The following is a 16,062-nucleotide window of genomic DNA, read 5'->3' as shown; positions in this document are numbered from 1 at the left end:
TAAGGGAATTATGTTTTCATTTTTTTAATTATGTGATTTCTTTTAGATTTAGATCTTTCATATTTAGATTTTTTTATGAGTAATTAAAACATTTTTATCAAGTCATAATAAAGACGTATTCTAGTAATTACTTTTCATCTTATAAAATGTATATTTTCTTTTATTAAACAAAAATTAGACTGAAAAATATTATATACGGAATTAAAAATATGCGAGCGGGTTATGTTTTCAAAATTCCCTGAAAACTTATTCTAGCAAAAATGTTTGATCACTGCTGTTCTAGATGTGGGCGCAGCTGGGACTTTCTGTAACATTACTGGCCTCTAAGTGGCCAGGGACACAGAGACAGAAGCAGCCCCATCTGGACAACTCATATATTCCTAGTCTATGAGGTACTAGCTGTTTTCCTCACACTCCAAGGAACACAGGTGAAGCTCTCCCAGCAGCAATCCTGAAGCATCCTTTACCTCCGTATGTTTAAGAAAAGGGAAAATTAGCCCTCTTCTAAATTAAAGCCCCTTACTGAATGACTCTATTGGTGGTATGGAGTGAGAAATATTTTATATTCTTGTTACAGATACTATAATAGGTGTCCTAATATGACTGGCTTGTTAATAAATGCTACTAGCAGAGATCTAAAGTAATGTTTAATAGAGTTCTTAGTTCGATGTACTTAGAAGTGAGAAAAATTATTTCAAATTAAGAACTCCCTAGAACATTATATTCACATGCAACTGATTTTTATATTTGAAGATATTTCCTATTTTTATAAGTAACTAGCTTCAATGTTGTTGCTTAAACTAAGGTTTTTAGCATAAAGATTTAAAATACTAACCAAAGGTTTCATAAGGCTCTTCATCATTCTCATTTTCACTCATCCGACCCAGGCTTGAGATATTGGAATTGTCAGGAAAATCAAATATATCAGTAGGCTTGTGCTGTTTGCCAGCTTCCTACAAACGAATAAAGTTGAAGACATTGAATTGGCTTTAACAAACAAGAACATCACAAAATTGATTTACTTAGCAAGGATACTCCTGTTATCACTGCTGCCCAACGGTGTGATCCTTAACACTTTTACGAGGGGAAAGACAACAGACTCCTTTGATAATCTAAGGTAGGGGCTGGCAAACTTTTCTATAAATAATAGGCTTTGCAGGCCACAGAGTCTGTATTGTGACTCAACTCAGCCATTAAAAAATGTGAAAGCACACGGTGACAGTGCAGAAAGAAAAGCATTGCTGAATTGCAATAAAACTTTAGTTATGGACAATCAAATCTGAATTTCACATTATTTTCACATCTCATGAGATATTTTTCTTTTGATTTTATTTCAACCATTTAAATACGTATAAACCATCCTTAGCTTTTTATAAAGGCCTGTACATAAAAAAGGGACAGGCTAGATTTGGCCCAGATCCTGATCTAGGGAAAGCTATAGGTCCTCTCTCCAGATATACACCCACATGCCTAAAAGGTCATCAACAGTTTTAAGGGTACACAGGTATAAAAATTCCTGCCTGAAGGGGAGACACCAGAGTTTACAGTTCAATATACTAATAAGCCTCAATAAGTTTGCTACCCCAAATCCTTGTGAAAAAACCAAAACATAAAGTGGGGGAAAAAAAAAAAAACTTCAGTAGCTCTGGAAAATGTAAAAGGGTAACATTAATAGATGAGGAAATTCTGAAAGATATAAAGAAGATGAAATAAAATAGAAAAACAAAAACTTTACCACTCACAGACCCTCACTGAAAAATTATTCATGGAATATTTGGGGGCAGAATGCCAAAGAAAAGGTGTGGACAGGGCCTCAGTCCTCCTGAGGCAAACAGGCCTCCAGCACACAGCTCCCCCCAGAGGAGGAAAGGGCAGGAAAGCTGAAGAAATACATTCTAGGCACTCTGGACTCTGGGCTAAGGCGGGCTGGGAGCAGGGATGAAGAAAACCTCAGGCACACTGGAGTTTAGCCATCCAGGGCAGAGAGCTGAGAGAAATCTACCCCTGCAAAAAAAACAAGTACCCTAGGGCCAGGTGGGAGCACAGAGCTGAGACCTCTGCAGAGGCATCCCTGAGCCTCCCAGATAGAAGAGTCATCCTCTGAAGGCTGAGGTTAGGGCAGCAGGCAGAACGAGACCACACCAGACAGAGAGCCAGGGCAAGACAGAGCAGAGGGAATACCCTAAAAGCAGCCACTGTCCTACTTCATCTCTATGTACTGCCAGCACCAACTGGACAAGCCCTGGAAAATAATTTGAATTAGCTATCCAGAGTGTTAAAGAAATGTACCTGCCGTTAACACAGATATATTTTCAGACTCTAACCTGAAGTAGAATTGTAATGTGAACCAAGTGGATTATGAAATCATAAACAATTCTTTAAAACTATAACAGAGAAATGGCTATAAAAGAAAATAGCAAAATACAGAAAGCTGTACAGTTTTAAATAATGTCCATTATCCAAACAAAAATAAAATCAAGCTAGGTCCAGGAAAAAAGATTCAAAAGGTTAAAGATGGTCATTTTCTCCATCTTACTAGAAAAAGTGAGAGGAAGAAAAATATACTTTGTCACTACAATAAAACACTGAGCTCACCTAGTAAAGCTTATCAAACTTTGGGGATCTCACATGTTAGTTCTTTCGTATTATCAATTCTGAGACAATCACAATGAAATATAAAAAGATCACTTACATCTTTCGTAGAATTTGTTCTTCCTACAGTGTTCTTTGAATATCCTGCACTATTAAACAGCAAAAATACAAAAGAGTCAACAAATATTTTTAAAATACCTGGGGAAAAACCATAAATTGCAACCCTTTCCAAGCACTTTCTTCCCAAATCATATTCTTCATTAGTTGTACTAATAGTGTGCACTCAATGAAATTAAGATTATGGCAAAATTGTTTTAGAAAGTAAAACCCATAGCTCATAAATTTAACTATTTTTTACAGGTCAACTCATATCTCCTATATATAAAATAGCATATGTATCCCATTCAGGGACATGAAAATTCCTAGTCCTGCTGCTATTCTTGTCCCTGAAGTCCCAATTAACCCGTTACTCGGGTTCACCCATCATTTACATTTTGTCTTATTTGCCTCCTGTGTGGACGGTAAACTGAAGACACTGTGCATCTTTACCCCTAAATGCTTAGTGTGTCTTTCCCAGAAAGGGCCTAGTCACAGTACAATTTCCGAATCAAGAAATATATCACTGATATGATGATCTAATCTACAGTCTATATCCAAATTTCATCACTGCCCCATAATGTCCTTTAAAGTTTTTTTACCCCCAGAATTTTTAAAAAGAAAATACAAGAGAATATAAAATGTAAAACTGCACTGGATATAGTATTTTCATAAACCTTATTATATGTGCACTTGTACCAATTGTGATATAAAACATAACTGTTAACCAGAGTAAACAAGTTGGAAAACTGTTTAGAGCTGCAGCTCTCAAACGTCAGGCATCAGAATCACCTGGAGGACTTGTTAAAACAGATTTAGGCCCCATACTCTATGGAGGGTCTGATTCAGTAAATCTGGGATGGAGTCTGAGATTTTGGATTTCTAACTAGTTCCTGGTGAGGCTGATGCTGCTGTTCAAAGAACCACACTTCGAGAACCACTGCTTTCTCAGATCCAGGAAGGTGGAACAGGTAATCACTTTATGGCATTTATGATTCTGCTGTTCAAAACAATTAGATGACTTATCAATGATCACAAGGACAAGTAAGAGAAATGACTAGAAGCTAGATTGTATAACTTCTTAATCTAAACTGTTTCCACATGTCTCTTGCCATGTCTGTGTTGAAAAACAAAACAAAAAAACAATTAAGTTTCTGCCTTACCTTAGGCTACGAGCAAGGTGGGGCTTCCAAAAGGAGGAAACCATACATAAAAATGTTGGTGTATGCACACCAGTGCATTTTGGGAGGAGGAATGAACAGCTTTCATGCATCCCAAAGGTAAAAAATGTTTTATATGTAATGCATAATTAAAACATGCATGTTATATATATACACATGCATGTGAGAGAGAATATTAAATCAAATATCAGATCAAATATTTTTGTCTGATGTGGTTCAAGGCCCCTACATTTTTTCTTCCAATTCCCTTGTCCATCAGGGGAGTCTTTGGTTCTTTCCCACTGGAAAAGAACCACCCTGTCCTCCAGCCTTTTTCCTTAAGCTCTGCTTGGCTCACCTTCCACCCTTATGCCACATCTACAAATGCCATCCACTTCTGGCAGTCTTCCCACAGCCCAAGTGGTACTCAATGTATGATCTTGTATATCAACTGGAGCAAGGTGATACATCTCTAGCTAGCATCAGACCCAGCCTTAAAATGCACTCCAGACACCGCCAGAAGGCCATTGCCACTGAATCCATTAAGAATAACATTTCAGACGGCAATTCTAAAGCCTATTTTTAAATGTATGCCCTTTTTGATTTAAAAATAAAAAGGTGGTTACTAGAATTATGGTAGTGATCACATCCCAAGGATACAAATATCGAATAACTCCGTTGTACCCCTGAAACTAATTTCCGTTGTAACCAACTATATTTTAATAAATTTTTTTTTTTAATTTGTTGACCCATTCTGGAGTGCCCCTTTTAGGAATAACAAGCGGCAGCTTTGTCGTTCCCCCACCCTGACCTCGCCAAGATTTGGTTCACTTTACAGTCTGTGGTCTGTGTTGCAAAAGCAACAAAATTTTGAAGATAAGAATCCTGACTACTATCCAGAGTGTAAACGTCGCAACAATGTAATGATGTAATGTCTGGCAAGTAGCACATAAGAAGTTGTTGGATATTTTGTGTCAAAATACTTTGTCCAGACCACACTCGCCCACACAAAATTACATTAACACTAGCTAACGTTCTTCCTGCCCGTCCCACAGTTTTAAACTGTGATTTCTTTAAGGCTTACAGTAATTCGGTAAGACTGGGACTAAAATTATTCCCCTTTTACAGACGTGGAAACCGAGGCCCTGAGTCATTCGGCGCAGGTTCCGAAGTGGCGGAGTCAGGGCGCCTCGCTACGCGGCGTAGCTCCGAGGGGCACAAACTGCGGTAGGAAGGGAAAGAAGATAAGGCTGGTCTCTGGTCCGCGCTCAGTGTCCGCAGCACTTACCCCGCGCACCCCTGGGTCCGCGCCCGCCGCTGCGAAGCCATCAGGCCGACCGCTCTCCCGCCCCCGGAGCCAACGAAGCTCCCGCCAAACCCCGCGCCGGTCCGAGCGGCCAATCCAGGCCAAGCGTCCGGCACGTAAGCCCCGCCCCCGAGCCGGTACTCACGTCGCTGGGCTCGAGGGCTCCGCCCCGTCCTGGAGCGCGAGGGAAAACATGGCCTGTAAAGAACGACAGCGCAGCTGGAGTCCAGGCCTTACAACCAGTTGCTCCCGGTCCCAGGGACGTTGAAGGTTTGCCGAGCTTTCCCTCCCGCCCGCGCACTGAGCCAGTTTTCAAAGGCTCCAAAGCTCTCGAGCCGCGTGGGCCCGCCCTCGGGGACGGTGAAGAGGAGGAGCCAGGGACGAAAAGTCTGAGCGCGCGGGCCAGTAAGGGGCGGATCCTAACGGGGTTGGGGGACGAACCGCGACCGAGCTCCTCCTACTTAGGCGTCCGCGCAGTGGTCTAGTGTAATGCTTTGCCCAGTAGGCAGATTTGGCTTCTGTTCCGCTGTTATCCCTTAACCAGTGGTGTAACCTTGATATGTTATTTTACCTCTATCCCAGTTTCTTCATCAATGCGGATGGCCCCTACTGGGGCTAATCTTCTCTGATTCTTTTCTTTCTGTTTAAAAATATATTACCCTGCAAAAGAATGATGTTGAACCCTTACACCACATCATAAACATGAACTCAAAATGGATCAAAAACGTAAACTTAAGCGCTAAAACTATGAAACTTTTAGAAGAAAATGGGGCAACAGCTTTGTGACATTGGCTTTTGCAATGATTTCTCGGATGTAATGCCAAAGCACTGTTTGGGACGATGGAAAGTTCTGAAAGTGGATAGCGGTGGATAGTTGTGTAACAATATGAATGAATGTGCTTAAGTAGTGCTGCTAAGTTGTACAGTTAGAAATGGTTAAAATGCTACATTTTATAAATATTTTACCGCTGTAAAAAAATTACATATCCCATGCATAAAAATAATATATATAATGTAAAGATAAAAAGGAGCATCCACGTACTGACCACTGACTGGGAAATAAATAATTATCATTGCTTCCCAGAATAACCACTCTTCTGATTTTGTTTCATTCCCATGCTTTTTTACCTGATATACCCCTAAATAATGTATTAGTTATCATATGCTTCTAAACTTTCTATAAATATTATTTGGGACATATTCTGCAAGTGCTCTTTCTTACTCAAAGCTATGATTTTTATAGATTTATCCACACTGATGCGTGTAGCTGTAGTTCATTTTCATGGTCTTCAGAATGCATTAAGTAAATATGCCATATTTTATCCATTCTGTGTATGGATACATCAGTCGTTTTCAGTCTTTTTGGTATTACCACAATGCAGTGCTAAACACTCTTTAGTCTTGTGGGCACATGTCTAAGAGTTTCTCCAGGGATACATTCAGTAGTAGTATCACCTCATCATTTAATGACATTTTCAACTTTACGATAATGTCCATTTTTACACATTGTTTTGTAGACTGTACAATTAATTTACACCCTCATCAGCAGTATATAAAAGTCCCCTTGACTCCACATACTAGTTGATACTTAGAATTTTTAAGACTTTCAAATTTTTATTTAGTAAATTGAAATAATATTCTATTATTTTTGATTTGCATTTTCCCTAAGTTAGTCATCTTTTCATTGTTTATAGGACCTTCCTGATTCCTCTTCAGTGAATGCCTGTTCACGTACCTAGGATCTTTGGGCATTGCAATAGAAGAGTAAATCATGTTTGAGGTACCGAAGGTAAGTTTCCTATTGATAGGTAGAAATAGGGTTCCTGGAGCCACAGAAAGTTGTCACCCTTAAGTGAATTGGTAGGTAGCACTAATTTCTAAGAGAAGAGTTGTAATCAAACCTTTTGTGCTTGTGGGTCTAAAAAAAGAAACCAGTCAATTATTAAGAAGAGGTTCAGCACGCAGGATAGAAATAAAAACTCAACCCGAATAGATTTAACTAATAAAGGAATTTATGAGTTCATGTTACTGAAGAGTCCAGAGGTAGGATGCTTGTCAAGTTCAGTTTGATCTAGAGGGTTGAGAAGCCGTTCATGCTCTGAATTCATTTCTTGCCCGCTGTATACATCAGTCTTTTTCTCAGGATGGTTTTTATCACCATTGCTGCCACCACTTGGATTTATTGAGCATTTACTATAATCCAGGCATTGTTCTGAGTGCTTAATATCTATCAAATTAGTTCATTCTCTCAATAACCTTATGTGGTTAGCACTATAATTCCACATGACGAAACTAAGGAGCAGTCCCACAGGTAGTAAGTGGCTGTGCCTGCATTAGATCTTAGGATTCTGGCTCAGAGCTTGCACCTGATAGTAGTTCCAAGCCACACATCTGAATTCCAATATTCAGAGAGAGAGAGTAGCTATGCCCCAACATTCCCAGGAAAAGGCCTAAGATTTACTCTAATTGAACCAGCTTTGATGACATGCCTACCTATATTAGTCTTCTTCAGAGAAACAGAACCAGATATATATATTTATCACACATCTAAAATAAATCTCTCCTAATGGGATTTTAGAGCCCCCTATTCTAGGAGACAGTTGTCACATTAAGAAATCTTTAGCTGCTTCCAGCACTAACTCCACCTCAGTTCTTCTTGGAGAACAGCCTCTCCTTCTAGCCCTCTGCTCTAGGATGACATGATGAATAACACCTAGTCATAGAAATCAGTCTTGCTGGTTTGTTTTGTATTATGTTGTACATCATCGAAGATCTAAATACAAAGGAAAAAATTATACATGAGATTTATTTTTTATATAAATAGGCACAACTTAAGGACCTGCCACATAGATGTCCTCCAGCAAACATTTACAGAAGTTAACAGTGACAGAAAGAGTACAGCACAACACAGGAGCCATCTTAAGATAGAAAATGTTGGACATGGCTTCCCCCCAAAGTAATTCACCAGCTTTGTGTTGGTATGTCTAGGGGGGCTGTGAAAAATTAGGGAGAGTGTTCAGGAGCGGGTGAAGTATGGATGTGAGGAGGAGGCTGACAACTCAGGAGTGGAGGCAGTGGGGTCCTGAGCCCTTGAGGTACCTGGAGCAACGTAAGCAACCACAGAGGAAGCTCGGAGAAACTGGAGAACAGGTGACCACAGGAAGCTGGGGGACATCTGTGTACAGGTCCTTACGTTATGTAATTACTTAATATTTAACTTTCATATTTAGAAAATCTAAAAAAATCCCTATTGCTTTCATAATACAAATACGAAAAATAAAGAACTTCAACTTTCTTAGGTCCTTGGGATAAACTTAGTGGTTAGACCTGGACACTTCTTGTGGAGTGGGTTAATGTATACATTAGTTCCATATTTTGGAATTATTAGTTTGATGTTTAAATGATAATATAAACAACATTTTTATTTCTCTTACAGGACTATTATGAAGATAAGAGGTAAAGAATGTGAAGGTCCCTAGATGTTTAGAGAGCATATTATTTTTTATTGTTTGCTTTTTTCCTAGCGAGCTCTTCTGTTGAATTTTCTATTCACTATGTATCCACTAGAGGACAGATAAAGAACATGACTGGAAATCTGAAAATGTAATTGGAGACCAGAACTATTTATTTGACAGACATAACCTACATAAGAAGTAATTTGATAACTGAAACTTAAATATTGGTTCAGAGTCAGGTCAAGATGAATAAGACTAGCTATCTTAACTGCTCTTGCTCAATTCATTTTTCTCCTTCAGAGAAGGAGCATCATCCTATTCCCTAATCTATCAAATCCATTCTTGTACGTTTCCCTTAAGCAAGGCAAAGAGTATGATTTTTTATTGTGCAAAAGAAAATAATTTACTTTCCAGATTTTCCAACTTTGTTTTTTAACTTTCTACAGTACCTACGAATCACTGGGTACACAGGAATAAGCCACTTAGCAGTTCTCATCAGGAAGAAACTGAAGTCGTTATCTGTTTTAAACAGACTAACTGCTCAACTTTCGTAATTATGATTCAGCAAAACAAACTCAGAAAGTCCCAGGAGGCAAGGTTGGAACAAGGAATGAGGAAACCTCCCTTCTTGTATGTTCCCTTTAAGGAAAGAGGAAATAAAATTCAGAAAAGGAATATTATTTGGTGTCTGTTAAAGGTGAAGGGCAGAAAGGTTTTTCCATTGTAGCAAATGGCAGTGACACGGGATCCTTTCAGGAGTCACCTGCTTTCCAACATTTTCCTGGCTCCGATATGCAACAGCTAAACTTATTCGCTATGTAACTAAGGTTCTTTTTCCAGACCCCACTGGCACTGCTCCTATCCAAGCTGAAATCACATGGCCAAAAAGGTCTGACTACCACATCATGATGATGCAGTGTCACATGGCTCGGATTCCATTCCCAGCTCCCTGCAGGGCTGAGAGAGTACGGTGCAAGAATCCTAGCAGGAGCGTTTTAGACAAATCCAGGATTTCCCCAGCCAGGGAATACTGACCTCTAACCTACATAAGAAGTAATTTGATAAGTGAAACTTGAAAAGGGACCAAATGAGCGGAGAAAATAAAATGAAAGGGTACCCCGAAGAAAAATATTTTAAGGAAGTAAGCGGGGGTGGGGGGAGGGATATCCTGGAATAAAATTTATGCAGTAGAGACTTGTCTCCATGATTCTCACACAAGCTGTGGTAGTAAAAAAAAAAAAGAAAAAAAGAAAAAAAACCTTTCTGAAAAAAGTTTTCATCTTTTTAATGACCTTACTCACTCTGACTATTTTTAGGTGGCCTGAGAACACAGTTGTGAGGCTGACCTTGTTCAGACAGTTCCGGGCAACTAGTGCTCTTGCTTCAGTGATCCTTTTCAGCTCAGAAAAGACCGGAGTAGTAGGATAGCTAGCTAGGGCGCCATAGTGACCTTTTAGACAAGCTCAGGTCAGAAAGTCTTTCTTCTCTAACCCCCAGGTGACACAAAACCTTCCTAGAACCTTCTCTAGGGAGGAAGCGTTCTCTCATTTTTTGGCTGCTGCCCTGTACCTCATAGGCCAGCTCACTCTCACCCCTTATCCCATTGCCCCTCCACCTCACAGCACTGCCAGGCCACAAAGCATGCTCAACAGTTTGTTTCCTGGGCTTGGAGATTCAGAGGAGGCTTCCTGGAGGAAGTGATACCTACGACCTAACTGAAATAAAGAAGTAGGAGGCAGCCAGGCCAGGATAAAAGAGTGCTCCTGAGAGAGAGCATGTGCAAAGGCCCAGCAGTGGGCAAGAGCGTGAAGAATTCTAGGAGCTAGAATAAGTTGAGTGTGGTTAGAACAGTTGAGGCCAGGGAGGCAAGCAGGGCTCCTCCAGTTCCTTGCAGCATCGGCATTACCTGGGAACTTATTCGAAATGCAGAATTTCAGGCCTGATTCTAAGATTACTGAATCAGAATCTGAATTTTAAGATCTTCAGGAGATCTCATGCACAATAAAGTTTGAGAAGCCCTTCTCTAAGTACATTAAGCAGTTCACACTTGAGCGCAATAGGAAACATCTGGATGATTAAACAGAGAAATCACATAACTCTTTTGACTTAGAAAAGTCTTTCTTGCTGCAGAGTGGAGGAAAAGTAAGTGAGTTACTAGAGACCAATATAGGAGACAAGGAGATCAATTAAGAGGCTGGTACGGTTGTCCCAGCAAGAGATGGCCAGCACCCTGATAAAGTGGTAGGAATAAGGGACCAAGGGCAGTGGACAGATGTGATAGACAACAGGAGAAAGCATCAGTAAGATGCGGTAGCCGTCAGCCTGTGGCAGCCCTGGAATTTCTCCAAAATGCAAGGCCCACTGACAGCTCGGCAGGGTGGGGCGGAGGTGCTGGCAGGAGTGCAGCAGGGTGGAGGAAGGCAGTGCTGGGGTGTGGGAAAGCAAGGGACTCGAAAACAAGAATCCCTCTGCATCTGCACGTCGTTGCCTGATACAGAATGTGAGCCAACTGGTTTCACACAAACACTTGGCGTGTGTCTCACGTGTGTGGTGCTTAAATACACCTGTAGCCGGGGACTGCTGGCACTCCCATGACCCACACTCCAGTTTGAACAAGCCACATGCAAAGCAGAACGACTGTCTGGAGTTCTTAGGGGGAAATGCAGCAGCCTTAGGATTTAGCGAGAACAATTTCTGTTAGAGAAATTTGACAGCTAACCCTCCACCCCTTAAAAATCTCAACAAAAGAGTGGCTAAGAACTTACATGCAAAATACACTTGTGGAAAAAAAAAATCCCATTTCCAGCCAAGAACAGCATCTCTCTGTACCTGAATAGCAATGAAAAGCACAATTCATCTAAGAAGACTTCTACCATTTGAACAGTGTACAGTGTGACGAAATCAAAAGTCAAAAATCTAGATTTCTTTTTACGCCAAATATGTGGATAATAAGGTGACCCAATTTCCCGATTATCCATGCTGAGGAAAGGAGTGAGTCCCATAAGAACGTAGATTTGAGCATCTGCTCTAGGATACAGGGTGAAAGGACAGCTGGGGTAGCGGTGTGGGGTTGCCTTGTGGATCTCACATCTGCAGGTTCCAGCTAACCTGGAGAAGAGGCAGCTCTGCAGAGAAGACAAGAAGCAACTGCCTCTGTGCTGGGAACTCAAGGAAGTCCCCTTCAGTCAGACTCAGGGCCCATGCCACTTTCCATAAAAAAATACAGAGGAGGCGGGAGGCTGAGGAATGGGAGCAGCCTCTCGGGCATGCGCAGGCTAACACAGTGGTCCCCAACCCTTCTGCACCAGGGACTGGTGCTCCTATGAGAATCTAATGCCTGATGATCTGAGGTGGAGCTGAGGTGGTGATGCTAGTGCTTGGGAGCAGCTGCAAATACAGATGAAGCTTCGCTCACCAGCCCAGTCGCTCACCTCCTGTTGGGAGGCCTGATTCCTAATGGGCCACGGACCAATACTGACGCCTGCTCTAACAGACCTGTGGCCCTCAACTCTCAAGGAGATGCCAGAGCCTTCTGCCCTCTGACCACCTGCTCTGCTCACCAACTGGGGACAGACTGGCAGGCTTCTCTTCTGCTTATGCTGCCGTGGGGTTTGGGGTGGGGGGGGGGGTGGGAAGCACTGGAAATCTGGATGAAAACACGAAAAGGAAATTCCGAGGTCAGAGGCATTTACCTCCTCCACCTGTGGCGTGACAAACTTCGAACAGGTATATTTGCCATGGAGAGTTTGGCTGCATCTGAGGACTGGGTAATGGAGAAAATTCATCCAATACAGTGATTGTGCACTCAGGATGCTCAGGGCACTGGGTACTTCACCATGGAGAGAAAGGCATAGTACACAGGTGCCCCAGGCACGGAGAGGCCCTGGAGTCAGAATGTCTAGCTCAGCCACTTACTAGGACAAGTGAGTTGGTCTCTCCGGGGCTCAATTTTCTCATCCATAACAAGTATGGAAAAAAAATAATAATTCCAGCTAGAAGCTCCCAATGTTTTCTACCTCAGTCACCATAGATCTACCGACATTTACCCCATATTCTCTATATCCCCTCGTGTTGTGATGGAGGAAGTACCCTATCGATGGCAGATCTCCACACTTGACTGTGGATTTTAACCCTCTCACCCTCCAGGATAGCAGTCTTCCCCTATTTCATGCACCACTTCCCCTGCTCCTTCTCTCTCTCAATCTCTTCCCCCACGCCCGCACCTGACCATTCTCATTGGCATGGCATTATGTTCTAGTATCTCCCATCTTAAAAACCTCTACCAGCAAACACCTCCACCTCCCATCTTACTCTAGTTACCATGCTTTCATCCAATTTCCTTCATGTTAAAACTTCAAAAAAGAGCTGTCCACCCTTCTTCCTGACTTCCCCATCATGCCTCCGCTCACTCCAAACAGGCTTCTGGTCTCCCTACTCTGCTGGAACACTATTGCCGAGGTTGCCTCCACTGCCAGATCCAGCAGCCACTCCTCTATCTCCACCTTATGCTCCCTTTCAACAGCGTATGACATAACTGATCCCTTCCCTCCCTTCCTGAAGCACTTTCCTCTCTTGGCTTCAGGGAGATCACATTCTTCATTTCCCACCTTTCTCTTGAGCAGGTAATTCCCAGTCCGAGTTGCAGGCTCCTTCCTTAATTCCTGTTCAACGTCAAGGGCCCTCCTCTATTTCCTATCCAGATTCTTGGTTCTCAAGGAAAACCTGATAAAAGTCCCTTAGTCTCTCAGGGGTTTTGTGAGAAGGAAATGAGAACATAAAGAACGCAGCACAGTGAGCGGCCCACAGCAAACCCACAATCCCTGCAGCTATTATTACCTCTGTAGTTGATGGTTCCTAGAGCTTCTAAGGGATCCTACAAACCTGCCACATGTCTGTGCCCCAGCTTTATGTATATTTTCCTCTGGTAGTAGAGCAGCTAGTTCTACCAAACTTTTGGTCCTGAATGGATCTAAGATTACCAACAACACAGAGAGCAACCATATTTAATTTTTGATAAGCCATAAAACCAAAACAATACTCTGCAAAGTGGTATTAGCCCTGCTATGACAAAGGCCAATCATTAGGTAGGAATCAAAACCATTTAAACAGAAGCTTAGAGGCAGAACTGCTTGCAAGAAGAAACAATCCAATCACGGGGTCTGTCAGGAAGTTCACCATCAAACGCAGACAAGAAACATCCACAGCATGAGGCTGTCTGGGTGCATGGCATTGATTAAATTTTTGTGTGCTTCCATTTCCTCATCTGTAAAATGGGGACAATGGTAGCATTTGGCTTTAAGGGTTGTAAATATAAAATGTGTCATCCACATAAAATGCTAAGAATAGTGCCTGGCACGTGGCAACACTCAATACATTTCAGTTATTAGTATTATTCCAGGTAATCTAAAAATTAAGAGTAGGGCAAAAATATGTAATGACCAAAATGTCAAATATACTTTTAAAAACCTGCATTTCCAAATTTAGATACAGAGTGAGGACCTGTCGTAGCTGGGACCTGCAGGGAGGGGCGGGATGAGCTCGGAGGGCAGCAGGGCTCCGACTGCTGGATTAACACTTCCAGCCTGGGCTCCGGGCTCAGGCTCTGTCAGATTAGGCTGTCAGGGTTTAGCGCACAGTGACCTGGATGAAAGAAGGACTTTCTCATTCCTAGGCAACCACATTGCTTCTCCCCTGTTCTGGCTGGAGAGAAGGGTTTTAGACAGAGCCCGCTGGGTTTCTGAGGTGTAATTTTGATTTGTGGGATGGAGGACCATTGTGTATCTCCTGCTGTTGAGCAGGCATTAACCTCAGTGCACCATGAAAGTTAAGAATCCAAAAGTGTTTCGAGATTAATATTCATGATATGTAAAGAATACCAATAGCTCAAGAACAAACCACCATCCAATTTTTAAAATGGGTAGAGGATTTGAACAGATCTTTCTCCAAAAATATACAGATAATCAATAAGCACATGAAAGGATGCTCAACCCTACTAGTCAATGCAAATCGAAACCATGATGAGATACCACTGTATACCCATTACAATGGCTGTTATCGAAAAAATAGAAACCAATAGGTAATAGTAAGGATGTGGAGAAATTGGAACCCTTGTGCACTTTTGATATAAGATGCCGCAGCTGATATGGAAAATAGTATGGCAGTTCTTCAAAAAATTAAACATAGAATTACCAAATGATCCAGCAATTCTACATCTGGGTATATACCCAGAAGAAATGAATGCAGGGACTGAAACAGGTATTTGTACAACTATGTTCACAACAGGATTATTCACAATAGCTAAAAGGTGAGAACAACCCAAATGTCCATCAACAGATGAGTGGGTAAACAAAATGTGGAACATACATATACTGGAACATTATTCAGCCTTAGAAAGGAAATTCTGATGTATGCTACAACATGGATGAACCTTGAGGCATTCTGCCAAGTGAAATAAGCCAGATACTAAAGGACAAATACTGCATGATTACACTTATGTGAGGTACCTAGAGTAGTCAAATGCATATGGACAGAAAGTAGAATGTTGTTTTCAAGGGCTGGGGAGGAGGAAATGGGAATTAGTGTTTAATGGGCCAAGTTTCAGTTTTGTAGGATGAAAGCAGCTCTGTGGATGGGTCATGGAGATGGTTGCATCACAATGTGAATGCAGTTAATGCCACTGGACTGTACACTTAAAAATGAGTAAGATGGTAAATTTTAGGTGTATTTTCCATAATTCAAAAAAAAAAAGTTTGTTAACTTCATTACGAAGAAGAGCTGTGTTCAAAATTTCAGGTATCTGTTCAAACAAGACTAATTTAATGGATACCTACTAATTTCTAAGTGCTGTATTGGATGCCAAGAGAGGAAAAACAAAGGCAATGCCTACTCTCAAGAAGCTCATACTTCACGGGTGAAGAGAGGAAGAGGAAGGTGGGACAAGACCAGAAAAGATCTTAAGAACTAAAATAAAAAGGTGGAATGGACAGGAGCCTTACCAGGGATATGTGCACTGTGCTTGAGCTTTAGAGAAAGAAACCAAACAGCATCACACTAAACAGAAGATTTGAGGGAGGGAGGGAGGGAAGAAGGCTGAGTTAAATACGAGCTCTATAAGAAAATGAGGGTTGATTAATACCTATAGAAAAGAAAATCTTTAAAATGACAGCATAGGATAGGACAAGAAAAAAAAAGAGTCAGCTGCTCTTCCAGACCTCTTCTGAAACAGTACTATAGTAAGAAAATGACTAAAATACACAGGATTAAATCCACCACAGAACCACCAACTCCAGCCAATGTCTCCTGAAATGTTAGTTTCCCAGTGAGGAATTGTGCATTTCTGAGACTATCCATATTAATCACACCATAATTTTCTTCTTCCCGACACAGTAAGGACTGTCGCCAGAGCGCCGAGGGCTGCAGCGGAGGAAGGAGAGCTGGGAAGGAGGCGGCAACT

The 16,062-nt window shown here is 41.6% G+C and overlaps 1 protein-coding gene and 1 long non-coding RNA gene across 6 annotated transcripts in view; one reads left to right on the top strand and one right to left on the bottom strand.

Annotated features, from left to right (window-relative positions):
* Positions 1-5,478, bottom strand: part of CENPU (centromere protein U) — a 37,811-nt gene extending 32,333 nt beyond the window's left edge. For 2 of the 5 annotated variants that reach the window (XM_016143990.2, XM_016143992.2), the window contains exons 1-3: positions 5,137-5,234; positions 2,693-2,741; positions 836-953 (exon numbers count right to left, since the gene is read on the bottom strand). In XM_016143990.2, coding sequence (XP_015999476.2) covers positions 836-953; positions 2,693-2,741; positions 5,137-5,177 — 208 coding nt within the window. In that variant the 5' untranslated portion in view covers positions 5,178-5,234. The other 3 variants (XM_016143989.2, XM_016143991.2, XM_036228669.1) reach the window with 3 other exon arrangements.
* Positions 5,335-9,799, top strand: LOC118609357. Its single transcript, XR_004953345.1, has 2 exons — positions 5,335-5,424; positions 6,849-9,799. It is a non-coding gene; the product is annotated as an uncharacterized LOC118609357 (long non-coding RNA).
* Positions 9,800-16,062: the final 6,263 nt, after the last annotated feature.

This window comes from Rousettus aegyptiacus, unplaced genomic scaffold, assembly GCF_014176215.1.
Source record: "Rousettus aegyptiacus isolate mRouAeg1 unplaced genomic scaffold, mRouAeg1.p scaffold_m13_p_11, whole genome shotgun sequence".
Classification (NCBI taxonomy): Eukaryota; Metazoa; Chordata; class Mammalia; order Chiroptera; family Pteropodidae; genus Rousettus; species Rousettus aegyptiacus.
Note: the sequence above shows the minus strand (reverse complement) of the source record. Positions and strands in the feature narration are given on the sequence as shown.